The following is a 21,970-nucleotide window of genomic DNA, read 5'->3' as shown; positions in this document are numbered from 1 at the left end:
GTTTTTGGTGTCTCTCTTCGTCTGATGCCTACCCTTTGACCTGTCCAGCAAGGGAGGCCCTGCCAGTAGCTACGCTACCGCTGGTATAGCTCTCAGGGTCCTTGGCATACTCAAACCCCCTCACCACGATAAGGTGGAGACACAAGGAAAAAGGTGACATGTCATCAAAATCCGGGCCCTGGATATTAGTAATGATGCTGATTTACTCCATTTAGAAGCATGTTAATTAACAGCTAACGATCATGCATACTGTTTCTTGTATTTTATACTTTAACATGCTGGAATAGAATCTACAGATCCGACTGAGATACATACACGTGTTTCGTATCTTTGGAAGCTACTACAGACTGTCAAAGAAAAAATGATAAAATTCGGTTTGAGTTTCGAAGCAGAGGCCACAGTATGCATATGAACGAAATTCAGATTCATCCCGTAACTTTCAGTGCAGACCCCAAATACCAAATTTCATCAGGAAACAAACGGACACATGTACTATAAGCGAGTAACCCAGGATACGAAGGAAGCTTGAGAAACTGGTAAAACATTGTATTGTATTATGAGAGGGGGTGGGTTTACCCATGCACTTAGACCAGTTATTGGTCCATTGTGTGTCCCCCTTTTAATTTCTACTGTCGCCATACCATACCGGTAACGGTGCGTGCCATCAGCCCCCGTAGAGCAAACGAGGTCGGCCCCCGGTACCTTGATGCTTTCCCCATCCACCAGAGGCATTGGAGACTACTTGGGCGGGAAAAGGCCTGTAATTTAGCTCAGAGGTCTCCTAGAGACATGAGGTTCTTTTACGTGCCGTAAATCTACGACACGGGACACACGGCTTAAAGTCCCTCCAGGAGGACTTGTTCCCTGAAATTTTCCGCCCTTAAAAATTCCACGACCTCCGCCGGGTTTGAACCCGCGTACCTTGAGTCATGAGGTGGGAACGTTACCCCTAGACTACGGAGGCCGCTTAACTGGTAAAACATTAATGCCATCTGCAGTCCAAGTGAATTTAATCAGTCAAATTCTAGTCTTTATAATTTCCTTAGCTTTTAATTTTCGAATATTGTGAATTTCCAGTCTTTCCTTATGGAAAGAGGACATGGTGAGATAAGCTTATGCGAAATGTCTTATACAAATAGCAACATCGGAATTCATCCGCTGCAGACTGCTGATACAGATTATGGTCACCCCTGATCAAAGTATTTTTAAAGTGAATTTCTTGTCAGCTGTGGCTTTATCAGCCACCACAACCGGTCGCCTATCTGTGGGATGTATTGGGAGCGGGCCCCTATGCCATATACCACCGCCTCTACCTGTCCGCAGGCCGCGAGCTGTGTTCAGTCACTGTTAGTCCTGGCAAGCGGCGAGTGTTTGTCCACGTTACTAAGGGAACTCGTCTGCCTCAGCTTCCTTCAAAAGGTACGATATTTTCTCTACTAATTGACAGCCTGCAAAGGTGTACTCCAGTTGGAGTGCATATTTTCCACATGCATTCTTTGCGATTTTGCGTACACGTTATTCTTTCGTTGGATGTTTAACGACGCTACCAGTGTCCCATAACTTGTACTCTTCTCCAAGTATAATTAGAATGATCAAGTCAAAGAGGATGAGGTGGGCAGAGCATGTAGCACGAATGGGGAGAAGAGGAATGCATATAAGATATTGTTGGGAAAATCAGAGGGAAAGAGTCCACTGGGAAGATCAAGGCGTAGGTGGGTGGACAATATTAAAATGGATCTTAGAGAGATAGGAAGGGGTGAGATGGACCGGATCTATCTGGCTCAGGATAGAGATCAGTGTATGGCTCTTGTGAACACGGTAATGAACCTTCAGGTTCAATAAAATTCTGGGAAATTCTTGAGTAGCTGCACAATTGGCGGCTTCTCAAGAAGGGCTCAGTTCCATGAGTGAGTGAATGAGTCAGTGTCAAAACTGTATAGCGTTTAATGACAGGATGATTAATGATTGTGGAGCAGCTGGTGGAATGAGAATTGGCAGGAGAAAACTCGCGCCCATGCTATTTTGTCCATCACAACCCTCCCCCCTCATCACCTGACCTCGTAACGAAGTAATTGGCTTTGGTGTTATTAATTGTACATACAAATCTGTTATTGCAACTCGAACCACACTTTATAACGTAGTGCTTAAGGGTTCTATAATGTTTCCTTTCTTCTTTAAACAAACTACAGAGATAATAATTTCAAATAGTATATACAATCTAAGCTTACACGGTGACCATAAGTCTATAAAGTCTTCTAGAGCTATCAGCCATGAGAATGTGGAATTAGTATCCAGCGTTACGGAGAATGTTTCTGTTTTGTACCACCAGGGTCTTTATGTGATTAGTGACAGGCGCTGGATGCCAATTTCATCGTCACATGGCTGATGATCCGAGAAGACGTTGGCTCATTTTACAAATAAATCTTGTAGACATTTATGAGGTCTGAGTTTTTCATTTTGTAATAGTCTCCTGCATGATGAAGTGTTTTTGTTAAAAATGATAAAGTTAGATTTGAGCTTCATTTTAAACTATGGTATATACTGTAACTATTCGGACCAAAATAGCATTTTATTGACAAATTTTAGTGCGTAGGGCCTATGCTTCTTGTACTAAATGTTACAAAAATTCATTGAATTGTGTAGATGAAGCACGCAGTAAGACAGAGGTGACCTCATAATTATGTCAATTTTATGCATTTTGTACAGATAACACAAAAATATATAATTTCATTTTTATTTGTAATGTTGTTAATGTGTACAGTTTAAATGCGTAATAAATTATTTGCACAGGCGTGTGTCCTAACCCTAATAATGACCAACGCTGTTAGCTCTGTTCCAGCTCCAAAATTAAATTCAAATTCCGTTTGAAAATTTGTAAATTATGCCTGTAAGGTAGAAAGTAAAGTTGTTCCTATGCTTGACTAATTAAGCACAACGCCATGATGACGTATGAGGGAGTGGATGTATAGATCCACGTTTTCTTGACCACGGCACTAGTTTGAGGTGAGTGGTCAGCTTCAAGCCTCGGCGTCTTTACGCCCGGGGAAAGAACCCCGGTACACAGTGGATAGGAGAGTGGGTAGGCCTCAGAACCGGTCTGGACGACGTTGAGAAGAGAAAATTCTTGAGCCTACCGGGACTCGATCTCCGACCCCTCGGTCATCCAACCTGTAGCCAGTCGCTCTACTGACTACCAAACAAGCTTGTAACCAAAATAACTGAAGAATTGGCTTCTTTATCGTATCAGTAGCCGTCCTCGGTTCCTCCTCCTTTTGGCTGATATTTACAGGGCATTTCTGTGACACGGATAAGAAACAGGTCTTGAGGAAAAAGTAGGAGGTGCCGTCTCGTTCTGTTCGCACTTCGGAGTCAGTCTCACGTTGATAACCTTCAGTAATGACTCTTTCTAAACTTAGGAACATATCGTAATTGTGGCTATTGTGCTCCTTCATCCGCTGCATGAAGACTGGGTTGTAACGCCATGCAGTTCAGAGGTAGCCGGACGTTTCGGAGGAACACGTCGCGCCCATCTTCTGAGTTGAAGAGTAGACCAAGCAAGAAACCAGAGGAACCAGGCGTCGGGAGCTTAGCTTCCTGCTTGGCTTCTTTCTTGCCTTCCTCTTCGACCCTGGAGATGGAGCCGATAAGTGACCCCGAAAAGTCGAGTTCTTTCGGAACTCCATGGCATTACGATCCAGAATATCATACTGTTCAGGATATAAAATGTTATACGCCAAAACTGAGCAGTGCTAATTATAATCAATTAGAAACATTGCCATTACCTTAAAGTCCGATTTCGAATCCAGGATTTCACGCAGATAAATTCATGTAATCAAAGATATCATCATGGCGTCAAATTAAAAAAATATATAACCCGTCTTTTATAGCCAAAACTCCGTCATACAAGCGGGCCCGTTTCTCCATATTTGTTGAAACCTGTTGTGCTGTCTATAGGATATACTTTCACTGCAGTAAGGACTGTAACACCGTATAGTCTGGTAGGTACCAAAGTTTCAGAGGAACTTGTTGATTCCATCTTCAGGATGTAGGTTAGTGAAGATTGAGGCATTGTGTCCCACCGAAATGTTGGTACCTACTTTCAGAATAGACATGTCACAACCCGGAAAACACCAATATGAGTATCAAATATAAGAACCAAGTGCTAAGGGTTGGTATATATCCGACCAGCGAACTATGACGGATGATTCTGCAGAGCTACATGCAATTTTTATATTGCTGTGTTCTCGGTTATCAAGTCTGGACTAAAGAGTCGAGAAGAGGACGCGCTGCAGTTTACTGTTACATAATCCAGAGTTTAAGTTTTCGATTTTGTATACTTTTGGATCAGGTTCTTAAGTCTAAATTTATCCGTCTGTTTGGTAAGAAAGGTAAAGTTGACCCTGTGCTTAATTAACTAAGCACAACGTCATGAAGACATATGGGAGAGCAGAGGTATAGCTCCACCACTCTCGACCTCGGCCTTAGATGGAGGTGAGTGATTAGCTTCACGCCTCTGCCGCGGTACCCCCGGGGAAACAGCCCCTGGTACCCGTTGGCTAGGAGGCTGGGTAGGCCTCAAAGACGGTTTGGATGCTATGCCCTGCCGGGAAACGAAGCCCGATCGTCCAACCAGTAGCCCGTCGCTATACCGACTGAGCTATTCTGGCTCTTTCTGTCTGTTTTGTATTAGTGCATACAGTAGTCCTGAAAATGTAAGCAGGGACAAATTTGGAAAACGAATAGGCTTATGTCAATATGTCAGTAATCAGACCCAGATTATAACTTGGAATGAATTTACTGAAACGAGTAAAGGTAAAGGATGTTTTAAACCTGAGAAAATAAACACTGCGTTATTCTGGTAACAAAAAGATCACCAATCACTTAATTATTAAGATAGGCGTAATGGATTATAGATCCCAAAATAGATCATTGATGTAGCAACGATGGGCTGCGACAGTTACTGTTAGTTCCTAACGAGATCTGGTCTCTTAAAATCAACATTAAGAATGATAATTATTTGAACTTAATGAAACCATATTTTCGTATTTATGTACATTATAATGCTCCATAACGCCTCTCGAAAAATAATTCTTTTTACTCGCGTACTATGTACATATGTGTTACAGTCTGAGTTTCCAAGGTTAGAGACAACCTATCGAGATACACGAGATAATCAAAGGAGTGTAATTGGAGGTAGACTTAATTTATATGTGTTTGGACGTCATCCATTGTCTTGCTATCTGCTGTCAGTATGGCATGTCAGAACAAAGTGCATTAATGCTAAGTGATTCCCAACTCTCACAGCTACAGAAGAATTTGATGACTACATCAGCAATCTATTTTTTTTTTCCTTGGCACTACAGCCCCAGTGGGCCTAGGTCTACCTCCATGAACTCCGTTCACTTCGGTTTTTCTAGATCTTACACATTTGGTAGGACTCCTTGGGCGGGTGATCAGATCGTCGCAAAGCCTCTACCTGTACACAAACACAGAAAAACGCACACAAACATCCATGCCCTGAGTAGGATTCGAACCCACGATCCCGGTTTCCAAGCGAACGAAGACAGTACATGCCTTAGACCTCTCGGCTACCGTGACCGGCCAGCAATCTATTTCTAGAAACTTTAAAATAAGCTGTACCAAATCATATTCCGTTTCTGTGGTCACCAATGACTCCCCCCCCCCTCTCCGTGGGAAAAAGTTGCTGCAGCGTGAATCTTAACGCTGTCTGTGAATCTTCCTTGATGTTGTGCTTGTGTTTGGTGACAACTTTAGAGTTACTTTTTCTGCGTTCTTTGCACAAAATTCATGGAATCCATTTATATACATCCGCCCATCATGCTTTGTATTTCGGAAATTAATATGTTTAAATATAAAACTTGTTTGTTTTTACTAACTCCATGGAGCTGAGCCCTTCTTGAGAAACCTCCAGTCGCTCGGGTATTCAAGAATTTCCCAACGGTTTATGGAAACCGAAGGTTCATTATCGTGTTCATTAGTCCCTATCCTGAGCCAGATCAATCCATTCCATGCATCTTAATATTTTCTTCCCACCTACGTCTAGGTCTTCCTGGTGGTCTCTTGCCTTCTGGCTTTCCCACCAAAACCAATATATGCATGGATCTTCTCCCAAATGCATGCTACATTCCCTACACATCTGCACTTGACTTGATCATCACTCTCTTCGCTCGCTCGGACACTGCTATCTTGGGTTCGAATCCAACTCAAGGTATGGATGTTTGGCGTGTGTATGCGTTTATTCTGTGTTTGTGTTGTCCTGTGTTTAGGTAGCGTCCTTGCAACGGGCTGGTCACGTCCAAGGAGTGATACCGCCTGTGAAAAATGATTACGGAACTGAATATGAGGCCTGGGCCCTGAATGGGCTGGAGGAGCCGCTGAAAAAATGAGTGCAAGTTATGAGGTTCCTCATTATGCAATTTACTGCAGTATCTTATTATTTAATCCGTCTTCGGCGCAGATATTCTCCCCAGCATCCTCATTATGAAAGAAAACTCTGGAAATTTCTAATTTTGCTAGTACATGCATAGTTTCAAAGTCCCAACTTTCCGTGTTGTTTCCCTCAAAAGAGACGAATTGGAACCGCGACGACCATTTTCCTACCAACAGTGATAAGGAAACGCGTTCCGAAGGTCACAAGATGACGTGTGTGAGTCCAGAAACTTAGATACGTTAAATGGAAATAACCGACACGAACAACAGAAATTGTTCCCCAAATTGCAGTGCAGATCCTGCTTGGCGGTTTCGTTGATAAAGGTATAAAGGTGAGGCCGTGAATGTACGTCCGCATGTTTCGTCTCCGAAACGTCGCATTTAACGAAGGTCGATGAAAAAATATGTACTCTTCATTCCTTTCACAATGTAGTAAGAAAAGTGCTCGTACTCTCTAGAAGTAGGACCAACTAGTAAAGGTAAAGTTGTCCCTGTGCTTAACAAATTAAGCACTACGCCATGAAGACGTATTGGGAAGTGGGTGTATAGATCCACATTTTTCGACCATGGCACTAGTTAGAGGTTAGTGGTCAGCTTCACGCCCCGGCCGCTTTACCCCCAGGGAAGAGCCCCCTGTGCCCATTGTATAGAAGGTTGGGTGGACCGCAGAGCCGGTCTGGACGCTATGGAGATGATAAAGTTCTTGACCCTACCGGGACTCAAACTCCGGCTCCTAGGACCAACTGGGTGTTTAGAAATTCCGTCCCTCTTTCAAGACGTTTACCAAAATCGACAATAACAGCTTAGGAAGAAAGAGATGAACCTTCATTATGCACGGAGGCAGCCTGACCCGCGTACTTTCGCTTACCCACATTAACCATGCCAACATGGCAGTACTGCGAATTCGTGAATTAATTTAAATTGAGGGGGGAAAATCTCGAAGTTTTTAGATAATCTTTTGTATACGATTTGAAATTTGCGTTTTTTTAAATCGACAACTGATGTGTCACTTAGTAACATAAACTTGGTTATGAAAAACTCCCTGTCCCTCATGGAACAAGGTTCATTACCGTGTTTACAAGAGCTCGCCACTGGATTCTGTTTTGAACTTGGGGAATACATTACACACCCTCATAATTATTTCTACAATACCCATTTTAATATTACTGTTACGTTTGTGCCTGTGTCTCCCAAGTGTCTCCTCTCGTCAGGTTTTTATTGTGGGCCTAATCTAAATAATAAGAATTCCAGAGTTTGATGGATGAGACATTTTTTACCTAATTCTCTTGTTTTAAGAAAAAATTAGGCATATGAGATTACCATGCTGCCTGTGTGTCTGAAATCCCCTCTAATAACTTTTTGAAACCTGAGCCAGTCTTTACGAAACTTCGTACGTATATCACGACACCTGAGCTCATCTCAACGGAGTACCTCATAAATCCCTCCCATTAGTATGTGTCTTGTGTGTGTTGCGCCCTCTAGTTGCTAGGCAGCGGTTCGGTGTGAACGTTACAGCGGCAACGAATACACATGCAACAATAGAAGAACTGCTGGATAGATCGTAACAAATGAAAGCAGGCAATCAGTTCTTCCCATAACTTATGTACGCGTGCGCGCGCAGGCACAGCTGTGGAACCAGTCTCTAGTGAGAACAATGTAGAAAGGCTTCTAAGCTTTGTAATTATTAATTTAAAATTTACGACAGCCTCCGTCCTACGGAGATGGCAGTTAACAAAGAGAAGTAAGCGTCATCATGTCTTCCCGGAACTTATTTTTATAGAATGACTAACTCCACGGAGCCGAGTCCTGCTTGAGAAGACGCCAGTCGCTCAGCTACTCAAGGATTTGCCAAACATTTTTTTGGAACCTGAAGGTTCATTGCTGTGTTCACAAGAGCATGTCACTGGTCCCTCTCCCAAGCCAGATGAATCCAGTCCATACCACCCCATCCTGTTTCTCTAAGATCCTAAAATTAATTTCCATTAAGAGACTCTACACAGGACTGCGCCAGTACTGAAAGTGGCAGCTGTCACTAGTAACAGCTATCAGTAAATAGATCCATCTTCTATCTTATCTTGCAATCATTTCATTGATTATCAACTAACTCAGCTTACTGAAAGCAGACGTAACATTGTTAAGTGATACTGTTTGCTGCTAGTCGAGTCTTCATTAGAAATCAAAAATGCCTTCGTGGCAATTTTGCAATACGAAATGTTCTTGCATTGTGGAATGCTTATATAACAGAACTGTTCGATGGCCGGATCGATAGACAGACATTTTCTTGGATTATTTAAAAGACGCTTTTAATGACGAAACTGTATACCATCAGATGGTGGGATAACAAATGAATGATGAATTTTAAACGTATCCAATTGATGTTTTGGGAATTTTCCTGGGGGGGGGGGACTGAAGTGAACCACAGTAACTCTCAGGATAGCCGGTGTCCAGACTTAGGTTTGAACCAGCACCTCCCGAATGGAAGTCTAAAGTGATACCTTTAGACCAGCCTTACCCTTTTTTACCATCCCATTTTCCGATGCTGTACGCAGCTCAAGTGGCAATAAAGCGAAGTTCAGTTAGCCGCAATTAAATGTTGTAAACATGTCGAAGTTCAGTCTGAGTACAGTCAGTACAATTACCGGTCGGTTGTGGACTGAAAGACCGGTAGGATATCCAGTTGCCTGTGTAGGAAGGATTCTTTATTTTCGTCATCATGACCAGTCCGCCTCGGTTTCACCCCGCGTTGTACATTTCACTGTAGGGCCAAGTAGGCGAAACATGAAGCTAACCAACTACAGTCAGACCGCAATTTAATGGTACCTGGTATCAGCCTTCAGCGTTGTCTGCCTCGAAGTAGAAATGGCCGACAGATATATGTTGGCCGGGCACGTTACCAGTTGCACGTTTCCTTTGATCGGCTAGACACACCGGAATGTACTTGTATCGCTGCAGACTTGCAACTGCTCTTTTCGGCGTCTGGTGTTGAAGATCTGACAATAGTACTAAATTCTTCCGCCAGAGATGGGTTTGCTACGTCACACACAGACGGGGTCAGCTGTCAGCTTGTAGTTTCGAGATTGTTAACGCGTGGAGTCCGGCCACTTTACCCTCTATACGCCTTCTTGGCGCCGTACTTATGCAGTGAGGCAAATTTACTTTTCTAAATGAAAGTACGACAGTGTACACAAATTACATTGTGAGTAAGATAATGCCCCTGTACAGCCTTCACTTACAGCACGGCAGCGCATGAGTCACTGTTTGTCCATGGAAATAACCATAACTGCCAGTAGCGGGGATGTGCAAATGTACATAGTTCCGGATTTCGTAATATGAACTAATTTGTCGCTTATTAGATTCAGAGACGATGTTTATGGAATGAAGGTAAATATGTGCTTAGGAGGGAGCGATACAGTCGGGAACATTCCAACAAGCACGTNCTTTCTTCAGAACAAAAGGAAGTCACGAATTCTATTGGTAATAAAGTACACGCATATAGTCACATATTGTAAATGTTTTAATGTCATTAATACAATAATTGGTCCATTTTTCATTTATTTCCTCATTTATTCCTTTATTTTCTGTGTTCTTTCCTTTTCCCTCTTTTAATTCTTTCTTCTCCCTCTGCAACCTGTACCTCCGAGCCCGCGAAGCCTTCAGTCACTGAGGTCCCAGACCGATGACGAGAACGACTTCAGATTATGAGTTTATCATGTAATCCACTGCTGACACGTCACTTTGGTCTTCAGGTCAGGCACCGCAACAGGGGCCATGGAGCGCGACCTCCATGCGAGGGACCGGGTCGGAGTGCAAGATTTCGTCTTGCTAGAAAACTTCCAGAGCGAAGATGCCTTCGTGGACAACCTTAGGAAACGATTCAAGGAAAACCTCATATACGTAAGTATACGCTCATCGTCGCTAGGTTTCCTGGCATGAAACTAACTTGGCTGAATACTCTGCCATAAGGATCACGTGGGGCAATTCCCGTGGACAGTTCCACGAACTAAGGAGGTTGTCTTTGTTGTTGCTGCTCCTGCTACTACTACTACTAGTAGTATTGTTACTACTGGGTCGGGGTTCGAGTCCCGGTAGAGTCAAGAATTTTCTCTTCTTCACGTCGTCCAGACTGGCTCTGGGGTCCCACCCAACCTCATATCCAATGGGTACCGGGAGGTAAAGCGGCCGCGACGTGAAGCTGGCCACTCACCTCCAGCAAGTGCCGAGGTCAAGAAAATGTGGATCTATATACATCTATTCTGCCCTCTGCTTTGCTCACAACTATTCATAAACTGTGAAAGAAATCTTTTTTGGGAACAGCACTGGTCGGTGACACTGGCTTGGTGGTTGACCACCTGAGAACACCATATACCAGTGTCTTAATTACTTACATACTTACTTACTTACTCATGGAGCTGAGCTCTTCTGGAGAAGCCGCCAATTGTGCAGCTACCCAAGAATTTCTCAGCATTTTATGGAACCCCAAAGTTCATTACAGTATTCACAAGAGCCCTCCACTGGTCCCTATCTTGAGCCAGATAAATCCAATTCATATCATCCCATTCTGTCTCTCTAAGATCCATTTTAATATTGTCCACCCACCTACGCCTTGGTCTTCCCAGTGGTATATACCAATGCCGGCAACACTAATTATGATTTGATTTGGATGGAAGCCCATTTGAGACCAGTATGAGCCACGGTTATGATTATATCGTTCCAGCAACTGATCATTCGTTTCCGTCACCCTTATTCTTGGCCAATCACAATTCGGGACAGTTTGTTACTATATAAACCCTGCTACACTACACTTTCGACATTTCGGCGTTGAGGACACCGCGCTCAGAAACGTCAGTAAGTTTATCACCTTGACAATATGCGATAAGCAGCAATCTGCAATACATATCGACTGTCTCGAACACTCCATGTCTCACGCTTCGCTCAAGGCCACCGCCATCTGTCAGCATAAACTTTGAATATAAAATTAGGGCAAATGGAAAGAACAAATCGCTAAGGCGGAGAAATACTGCTTTGTCTTTTTTATGTTCTCAGACGTACATCGGACAAGTGCTGGTCTCTGTCAACCCCTACAAGAACCTCAATATCTACACTCAGGAAGAAGTAAACCAGTACCGCAACATACACTTCTTTGAGGCTCCACCACACATGTGAGTCCATCTGTATGAATGTCTGTGAACCACTTCCATCTTATACTAAATTTGGTTTAACCTTTACCATGCTCTGCATGAAAAGTATTTCTGGTATTACATTATTTAGCTCTGGACAAGATTTCTGAAAGAAACTTTCTCCATCTTGTGTTAATTAGTCGATAACATTTGTGGCTTTCCGCTAATATAAATTATTTTTCCAATGGAAAAAAAAGCCCTACAGGCCTACTGCCATAAGTCTTATTAAATCTTAGTGTGGGGCTCAAACCACCAACTTCATCGCACGATACGTGGACCTCATGTTAGTCTTGCAAAATGATATATACTTTGATTGGTGAATTGATCATTAGATCGCTAAACGACACGATTTTAACTAGAGACGTTATGCGCCAAACACACGCGCATGGCTAACTGTAGACTAGGTTTGGATTTAATGACTACTTCAACGCACGACTCGTGACTACACTTAATTAGAGCGCCATAGCCAATCTCCACACTTTACAAATCACCAGAGCATACAGACTAGTGTTCTCAGTCTGTTACACTCTCCACTAGTCGTTTCCTGGTAACGATTTCTAACAATTGAGATTCTTCAACTTCTGTGCTCACATTATTACTACCCGGCGAATATCCCACAACTCTCATTGCTTCAGCTGACTAACTCAGGCGGCCATCTCACACCAACATCCTAGTCTTCGCTTCTAAACCTGTCTCGGTTATAATCTCTTGGCACGGACCACGTAGAAGACGCCGTTTTCAGCAGTTCCTCTATTGTCGCGCCTGTACCTGTTTGTTTCGTAGCCGATACCTAGTAACGGGTCGACACGCTACAGTATGAATCACAATGAGGACGCACAAGTTCATTACCGTATTTACCAAAAGGCCGACAATGAATTATATACCAAGCCAGTTGATGTAACCCACATCCTTTATGTAAGATTTGAGGTTTTCACGTCGGTGACTATGAAAAAATGCCGTCTTCTGGGATGTGGCGCCGTGTAGATCCTGTGTGAACGGACGTTTCGGAGGAACGTATCTTCAGGGTAGAGCGAGGAATCAGCTTGAGCAGGTGGCAGCACTAAATGCACGTAGGTACGAATATTTACCCCTCGGTGACTCACAGCCGTTTCCAACCCCCAGAGCTACAGCCAATCACTTTACTGACCGAGCTTGTGATTTAATCTACCTCACAGTACGGTTTCCCCTGTATATAAGCACCACTCATGACCTAACAGTGATATCGGCACAGCACTCTGGCCGTCTTTGCACCACAACAGAGCTTCGGAAACTACCAGAGAGGAAAGGAGAAAGGGCTGTTGAATCTAAGATAACTCAAACGTCCGTAGCGGGAATCGAACCCTGTCATCCAGATCGTAAGCAGTAATTTTAAAATTCCCCACTCATCCAACAATATATTTTTGTAATTTCGGTTGGGTGTGTTCAGTTGTCCCGCCACCGCAGCTGCCGGTGTGTCTACGGAACTGCGTGTTTCAGTATGTGTTCAAGGCAAGCGGAGTAAACACGTGGCGACTAGGATGACTCACAGAAATGTCAGGCATGTAGGGTGTACGCTGTGACTCAACTTACGTCAGTAATTAACATACAAATCGAGAGACCGAGCGATCGAATCGGATATGCAGCATGCAGGGGGGAGATAAGAAATGCATAGAGAATTTTAGCCAGAAAACCATAAAGAAAGAGAACAATTATTAAGATACTACAAGAAGCACGCGTAGACAGACGGATTACATTAGAATTGGTCTTACGTGTATAGAATATGAGGGTGTGAACTGAATTCAAATGGTGTAAGACATGGTAACTTGACGTTCTCTTGTGAACACGGCAATGAACCTTGGGGGAATTACAGTGGACTCTCGAACTTGGAACCGTTTGATATTCGAAAAACTTGAAACTCGAGGATAAAATCTGAGGAAAATCCGGTTTTGAAACTCGAACAAAAACTCGAAAGTGGAGCAAAGAATCACATGGTGGTCACGTGGTCGTCACGCCTTGTAGAGAAGTGGCGCCCCAATATCGTAGTTGTGAACAGGAGTACCAACCTGTTTAATGGCAATGTAATGCAATATTTCAGGAAAAGAAAATTTAAAATAGACAGATGGTAACGTTAATGAACCACAACTCTCAACTAGTGGACTGCAGATGATAGAAGGGGAATTCGCCTTCCAGCGAACAGTAATATCCCTCCTACTAGTATTACTGAATGATTATACAATATTTTTATGTACTATTATAAATAAAAACATTCAGTTATTGAAATTAAATATATTTATTTTATCATTATTTACCAATATGTTCTTTTGAAATAGGCACTTAAAATGTTTTATACTGCGTAAATTTTTGGGGTCTGGAACGGATTAATTCAATTTACATTATTTCAAATGCGGAAATTTAACTCGAAAGTCGAACCGTCTCCTGGAATGAGTTGTGTTCGAAGTTCGAGGTTCCACTTTACTTAACCAGCTGAGAGTGCTTTTCAAGAGGAACTCAGATTCATGGAATTAGTTACGCGCTGAATGCGAAGATTAAGTCACTGAAAATGAGAAATAAAAACATATATAACTGCTTGACCAGTTGTGAACTGTGTAGCAATTCAAATGAAGGCGAAAGCAGAATCTCCGAGCATTCTAAACCTCGGCAGTAGATGGAGGTAGGGGGGTAACTTGACGAGCCAACAGCTCTATCCCCGAGAAGGAAGCATGGGGTACTTATTGTCTGCGGTGTATGTCATGATGGTTGAGTGACTGACACCCCCGCTTCCTATACGAAATGTCTGGGGTTAGATTATTTGCCCTACGGCCTGCTATTCTGACTGGGAGTCATGACCTTCCCGAGAATACTTGACAGGTGACTGTTAAATTTATGTTACGGTCGCTCGAGTTTTGTGATATAATTACCATCATTTGTCTTTCTTATTCGTGACGTATGTGTCTTAAATCTAAACTGAGATCAACCCTCTGTATTGACGCTTATCATATTTTTTTTAGTCCCCTCAAATAAATGCTAGATAGACTACTAGGTCCGGAGATAGGGACTATCTCTATCTATTGGGCCCAACTGAGTAGGTTTTACCTGAGGACGGAGACAGAATCCAGTCTCCGAAACGTTATGTTTTGAAAAATAAACAGGACGGCTTTTAAATATAGACAAGATGATGGATAATGTCCAAAAACATGAGACTTGTAGCAATGTATCATCTTATAAGACTACTATGAAGATGGAAAAGCACAATATACACTGTAGGTCGATGTTGCAAGGGCCGAGAAGATTCATGAAGATGGAAGCAGCAGATTCTTCCGAAACGTTGATAGCCATGTATCAAATTACGTGGTGTCGCATCTCAGAAGATAGTAATCTTGATACTTCCAAGAACCGCAAATTTCGCAATTTCTGTTTACTTGTTCTGTTGTTCACTAGAAAATATATCTTCATAGCGCATTTGCCCAACGCGCGCATTTCATTTCTGGTTCTCATTCATTCATTCATCAGTAATCTCTCAAGACGACAGGTCCACAGTCTCTTCCAAAACAGTTCCTCCATTTAATGCGATCTAGAGCTTTCACCTTCAAATGAGAATATCCTCTTCTGGCCCCAAGGTCATCCAGCATCTTACGTCTTCTTCCTCGTCTTCTGGTCACTTCTATCCGCCCCTCTATCTTTCCTTCAATAACTTCTTTCAGAAGGCCGTTACCGCGTAAGATATGACCAATCCAATTAGCCTTCCGTTTTCTTATTTCGTGTAGGATATTCCTCTGCTCACTGACTCTAAATAACACTTCTTCATTTCTCATATAATCGGTTCTGGTTCTATCGTCAAGTTTTTATTGTAACATTGATTTATGTTGTATGGGTAAACATTTTTAGGCACTGTATCAGTGTTTCACATCCCAGGAAACAAAACTTCACGAGGAAAGCGAACAACCATTTAAACTGCGCAAAAATACAGGCTTCTGCACCAAAATAGCCACAATAAGGAGCCGTAGTCCAGTAGAAAGTGTTTCGCATGAAATCCGTACCTTGGCACAGTTTTCAGTTGCACAGAAGTCAGCAGGATAAACTCGTAGTGTATGATCATGAACTAAAATACGTAACTCAGTCAGCAGACTTCCTGGCCATGCGATGGACGCCGTGGATTCGGTACACGTCACGAACAGGATTCAGTGTCTACCATCAAAACTGAACCGAGGAGGTTAGTTGAGGCGGTGCTCGTTTAGAATCTCAGCCAAAACAGCAATCATTCTGACTGAAGATTTTCGTAATTTTCCTCAGTACCTATAGGCAAATTCCGGGAAATTGCTTAAAATTAGGCCACAATCGCATGGAATCTCAGCATCAGTTTATGAAGACCCTCCAACATAAAAACAAACTCCATGGCTTGAGTCCGCAAGCGAAATATACCGACCGAGCGACCGCCGCTTGTCGGCTAAGTTACTGCCAACTTTAGCGGATAGAGGGTGTCGCGTGGCCAGCGCAACGAATCGCCACGGCCGTTAATTTCGGTTTTCTAGACCGGAGCCGCTATTTCCTTGAAATGGCTGTTCAATTATCCTCGCGAAGCTGAGTGGACCCCGTTCCAGACCCACTGTTTCTCAGGACATATGGTAGCGCCGGGAATCGAACTCGGGGCCTCTGGATCTGTAGCCAGGAACTCTGACCATTAGACCAAAAGGCGGTCAAAAAATAAAAAAAAAAAGAAATAGTTTGACAGCTGGGGCACCAGGTTAAGCAACGCGGTGCGTGGTTAAGAGTTGGATAGGTGACCGCCCTCCTACTAAATAATAAACCAGTAGGAAGAGGAACAGATTTGAGAGACTCGTATAAATATCAGTGACACATGGTCGTTCACTACATCGAACCTGATCATGGAGACCGAGGAGATCTCTGAAACGTTGGTGTTTAGTTCAATACTGACGCGGCTGATCGCCCGAGAAAATTCTAGCGTATTCATCCGCCGGGAAAGCTTCAAACCTTAATCCTTCTGCTCCTTTGCCATTCATTATTCACTATGTTCCAGCCATTCTACGCTATGCACTTTGCGTTGCTGACGGCGCCATTAAGTAATGCACAGATGACTTAATGAATCACCTTCTACAGTCTCCCAACAGCGAATTTTCGCAATTTAAATTGGCCAGTGCGTGGCGCTGAGCGCTCAGTTTCATCTGATGCCAAGCCTATAATGAAAGGAGCTCTACCGTTGCGCCCCCCACAGTACCCCTTGACGGATTGATTCTTGGTTTACTTTACGACGCTTTTTTAGCTGCTGTCTGTATAGCCGTGGCTAATAATACAAGTTCAACCGTCAACACAACAACTTTGATTAATTTGGGTTACACTACATGTTTCGGCCCCTAAAAGTTCATCTACAGGTGTTTCTACACATTATTACGTCACTGGATTGCAACGTGTAATAATGTGTAACTAGAAACATCTGAAGATGACCCTTTAAGGGTCGAAACATGTAGTGTAACCCAAATTACTCAAAGTTGTTGCGTTGACGATTGAACGCGTATAATTAGTTGTACTTACGCAACAGGATACAAACAATAAGTATTTAAAAAATGATTGTGACCGATGTGGAAGGAAGGAGTCATTTTGTTTTAAGGTGGTTTAATATTTATCTCAAGAGACTGGGGAAAACACCAGAAACTTGTCCAGAGTGGCTTCTCTCGGGGACGAAAGTCGAACACAGAACTTCCAACATACGAGTCAGGAGAACTAACTACACGACTGCAATACTATACAGTACGAGTATATGCCTTCATGGTATTATGGTCATTGGACAGCTTTCCCTTTGCGTGATACTACAACTAATTAGCATTGATAATTTGTACACTTAATCCTTCCATCCGCACTATGGTCCTGGGATCGACTCAGCCTCTAACAGAAATGAGTACCAGGAATATTCTTGGAATATCCTCGGGGGTGAAGGACGGCCAGCGCGTAAGACTGACAACCTTACCGCCATCTATGAGCCAATTGTTTAGAAAATGTGGGAACCTCAACATTCAGAACCCTATGGGCCTCCAAGGCCTGTTACAGGGATACCTTTACTTTACTTTTAATACATGCCTATTACAAGAGACGAGAGGTTACACTGTCGTCAAATGGCTGTCATAAATTCTCCTTTGTATTGTCTCTAGATGCAGACTAATCAAAAGAGAAAAACTGAGTTACGAAGAGCAAGTGAAAGTGGCATGTGGGTTAGGATTTAGCTCGTGTAACTTCTGTTTGGCAACCAGGTGCTGTATTAACCGAGTCATCGTGTGGTAACCTGATGTGGCCTTGACATTATTTGCGGACTTCACTGGACAATAAATTATATACAGATCCGTACATGGAACACTGAAATGTATGTACAGCGCAGAGGAATAGCACATGATACAAAGATAGCACTGGGCTTGTACAGGTACGAGTGTAGCCGGCTGGTTTAGAGGTAACACCTGGGACTTGTATAGATATAGCACACGGCAGGCAAATCACGGCCAATGGGCCAGATCTTGTCCGCTGCAGCTTTTTCTTCGGTCCTCGGAGTCAGCGTGACATCTTTCTAACATTTACTTCTCCATTTAGTTTAAATTAAAAAAATCTCCAGGTTAAATTGAATTGACACGAACTACAACACATTAAATTCAACAGAACTAGAGGGTATTTTTTTAATTGCTAGTGGGGTGGGACTAAGTCCCTTTTACTGTGGCCACTTCTGGCCTATTGTACCAGCCCCAAGATGACTGTGGAGCAATTGGTGGAATGAAGATTGGCAGGGGAAACCGAAGTACTCGGAGAAAACCTGCCCCAGCGCTACTTTGTCCACCACAAATCCCACTTGACCAGACCCGGGATCGAACCCGGGCCGCCGCGGTGGGAAGCCAGCGACTAACCGCTTGAGCTATGGCGCGGCCAAACTGCGAGTGCAGAAGCAGCGCCCTTTCATGTACGAGTGCGGAGGTACAAACTGTCGGTCCATTGATGGTACGCTCCGTGTAGTTGACGTTACGTAACAAACCTTTACCCTATTAGGCGCGCAGCAGCACCTACGTACTTCCCCACGTTCTAGGCGCAGCTCAAATTCGGTCGGCAGTTATGCAAAACTCCGCAGGAAACATTTAACGTAGACAGAATAGAGATAGGGACGTACTCTTACAATGCTGATTTTGTTTAGGGTAACTGCGACATTCGCAGCTGTTGCTAGTCAGCTGAACGCTTTTGTTCAGTGAAATAGTTGGGAATCGGCATTTAATAAACACAAAGACATAGTGTCGACAATACAACAAACAAACTCCGTGGCCTGTAGTCCGCAAGCGAACTATACCGACCGAGCGACCGCCGCTTGTCGGCGAAGTTAGTGCCAACTTTAGCGGATAGAGGGTGTCGCGTGGTCAGCGCAACGAATCCCCACGGCCGTTATTCTGAGTTTTTGTAGACCACAGCCGCTGTTCCCTTCAAATGGCTACTCAGTTATCCTCACAAGGCTGAGTGGACCCCGTTCCAGACCCACTACTTCTCAGAAAATCTTATAGCGCCGGGAATCGGACCCGGGACCTCTGGATCTGGTGTCAGGAACTCTGACCACTAGACCACAGAGGTCGACAGTACATTCTTAATAAGTGTGAATAGTTATTTTTGTAAAATGAGCATATAAAGGCAACAAAATGTAGACAGTGAGTGCCGCATATGCAACAGAGAGTGGAAAGAACAATACTTTTTTAAAAATGTAGTATTTATTTGATGTATTTCTGATTGGCTGCTCAGTATCCACATATTTTCCAGCCCCAAACAGCATTCTTTTTCAGAAAATCAAGACTACTATGTCATTTCTTCTTCAGATGCAAGAACAAGGAAAGCCAAAGAACTAAGTTGAATATTGGGGGGGNGGGGGGGGGGAGGTAACATCTCAAAACTAGTTCCAGGAAGCAGCTGACTCAGACAATTTTTAAGTGATCTTTAACCGAACTAGGCATAATAAACCAGTGGTGAAACAGCATATGGTGGGTGTAATGTAAGGTAAAGTTGTCACTGTGCTTAACGAATTAAGCACTACACCATGGAGACATGTTGGGGTGAGGTTGTATAGATCCACGTTTTCTTGACCTTGGTACCAGCAGAGGGTGAGTGGTCAGCTTTAACCCCAGAGGAAGAACCCGCGGTACCCATTGGATATGAGGCTTAGTGGGCTCCAGAACTGGTCTGGACAACGTGGAGAAGAGAAAATTATTGACCCTACAGGGACTAGAACCCCAACCCCTCAGCTAAAATAAATTTACACATTTTTCTACTCTACAAGGAGTGTACATGAGTTCTGTTGTGGCTAAATGAGATACTGTTCTTAGCAGACTATATAAAGAATTCTGTATATGACTTAAATATTTCAAGGAAGTAGAAAATGAAATCGAAATGCTGTTATTATATTGTTATTACACAAACATTACATGACTTATGTATATCATTAAGAATTTCAGCTTCTATTTGAAATATTTTTCAGTGTGGTGATTATTTAAAAGAAACACAAACATCGTTTATGACTCAGCACAGTCTGGAATTTATTGTACAATTTATTTTTGAAACCACAGACTTGCAACGAATGAACACAAAGACAAATGAGAAACGAAAAATCCTAGAAAACACTTCTCTAATTTAGGTGTACTTCAAATCATCATATTACCTTTTCACTCTTGCTACACTATTACTGTTAGAACGGAATCCATTTTGGAACTTGTATATGTAGATCAACTTCACAGTTCCTTTTCTTAGCAGTTAACATGAGATGTGGTTTTTCTTTGTGCATGTTTTAGATTTGCAGTGTCTGACACAGCATACAGGTCTCTGACAGAAGAAGGCAGAGGACAATGCATCCTCATTTCAGGTTCGTACTCACAAAATTTGTATCACTATAATGGTTTTTTCATTGATAGATAGACAGTAATAATAATAATTCATGGGCAAATTCACTGTTAGAAGGTAAACCTACCAATTAGCCACAAAGAGGAAAAATGTGCTGTGACATTTGTAGCAGGTTTTAAGAAACAAATAAGCGCGTGTTTGCCTCTCTGTATGTGCATGCATGTGTATGTGTGCGCACACAAGAGTGTATTTGTATGAGAGCAAGTAACAGAATTTTTCTATGTGACTTTATTTTTATATAAACTGTAACAGTTCGTGTGATGTGGATCGCCCCTGATAAAGATAGTTTGAAATATGTCAGGTAAAGTAGAAAACTTATATTGTCTTATTGGTGCAGCTGTGTAATATTCCAGTTCCAGTAATGTAATGGCATGTTTCAAATTTAAATCTATATGTAGCAAGAATGTTTTTCATTAACCTATTAAGCTGATTTTATCACACTTTTTAACATTCATACAGAAAATACAATTTTCTTCCTCCCGCCTCTCTTATTTGTATTGACTTTTTTATATTTTGTTGACATACTTTTGCTGTTCACATAGTTTCCTTATTCTGTTCATTTAGTTAGTCTTCCTGCCAATTAAAATTCTGCAAATTCATAACTGAACTTAAAGATTATCATTATTAGTGTCATCACCATCACCACCGCCACTGCCTCCACCGCCACCGCCACCGCCACCAACACCACCACCACCACCACCAACACCAACACCACCACCACCACCACCACCACCACCACCACCACCTTGATGAAATCTCAGGATTTTCAGTAATTCATGCCATTGCACAATGTCCTAAGCTTGATCTACATATGTTTCTGCAGGGGAATCTGGTTCAGGAAAGACAGAAGCATCAAAGAAAGTCCTGCAATTCATTGCTGCAGTAACAGGCCACAAAGCACAAGTGGAGACAGTTAAAGACAAACTTCTGCAGTCTAACCCAGTGCTGGAAGCATTTGGCAATGCTAAGACCAACCGCAATGACAACTCAAGTCGCTTTGGCAAATACATGGACATTTCATTCAGTGCACTGGTAAATAGGGAAACATGTTGTGTATGAACATAAAAGGCAGGGACAAAGTGTTGCATTTTTGTTACATGTGTAAAAAGTTGAACATATTTTCTCATGAATATCTTTGGAAATTAATATAATTCTATAGTGAAGTGTACTTTTCAATGTGAAGTTTATTCTGCATAAGATATCAGACCAAAAAAGTATTACAGAGTCTTTCCTTTGGAACCTAATGACTTAATTTTATCAATTTCCTTCACTGGCCCAGAACCTGTCCTTGCATTGCTATGTGCTTTACTTTCTGTCACCCTTGCAAAAGCGCTGAGTCAACTTATTTTCACTAAAGTTTGAAACAGACATGATGATAGAACAGTAAAAAATTATGTTCACAGCTATACGATGTTACTATTGTTTGTTGTTCCACTCAAACTTAT

The 21,970-nt window shown here is 42.6% G+C and overlaps 1 protein-coding gene across 1 annotated transcript in view; it reads left to right on the top strand.

Moving 5' to 3' along the window:
- Positions 1–21,970, top strand: part of LOC111867893 (unconventional myosin IC) — a 65,182-nt gene that overhangs the window by 18,689 nt on the left and 24,523 nt on the right. Inside the window, exons 2-5 of the mRNA XM_023858106.2 lie at positions 10,197–10,344; positions 11,494–11,609; positions 20,417–20,487; positions 21,349–21,557. Coding sequence (XP_023713874.1) covers positions 10,197–10,344; positions 11,494–11,609; positions 20,417–20,487; positions 21,349–21,557 — 544 coding nt within the window. The remainder of the gene's footprint in view (positions 1–10,196; positions 10,345–11,493; positions 11,610–20,416; positions 20,488–21,348; positions 21,558–21,970) is intronic.

The sequence above is a fragment of the Cryptotermes secundus genome, unplaced genomic scaffold (assembly GCF_002891405.2).
Source record: "Cryptotermes secundus unplaced genomic scaffold, Csec_1.0 scaffold111, whole genome shotgun sequence".
Lineage (NCBI taxonomy): Eukaryota > Metazoa > Arthropoda > Insecta > Blattodea > Kalotermitidae > Cryptotermes > Cryptotermes secundus.
The sequence above is the reverse complement of the archived record's forward strand: the minus strand, read 5'-3'. Positions and strand labels throughout refer to the sequence as shown.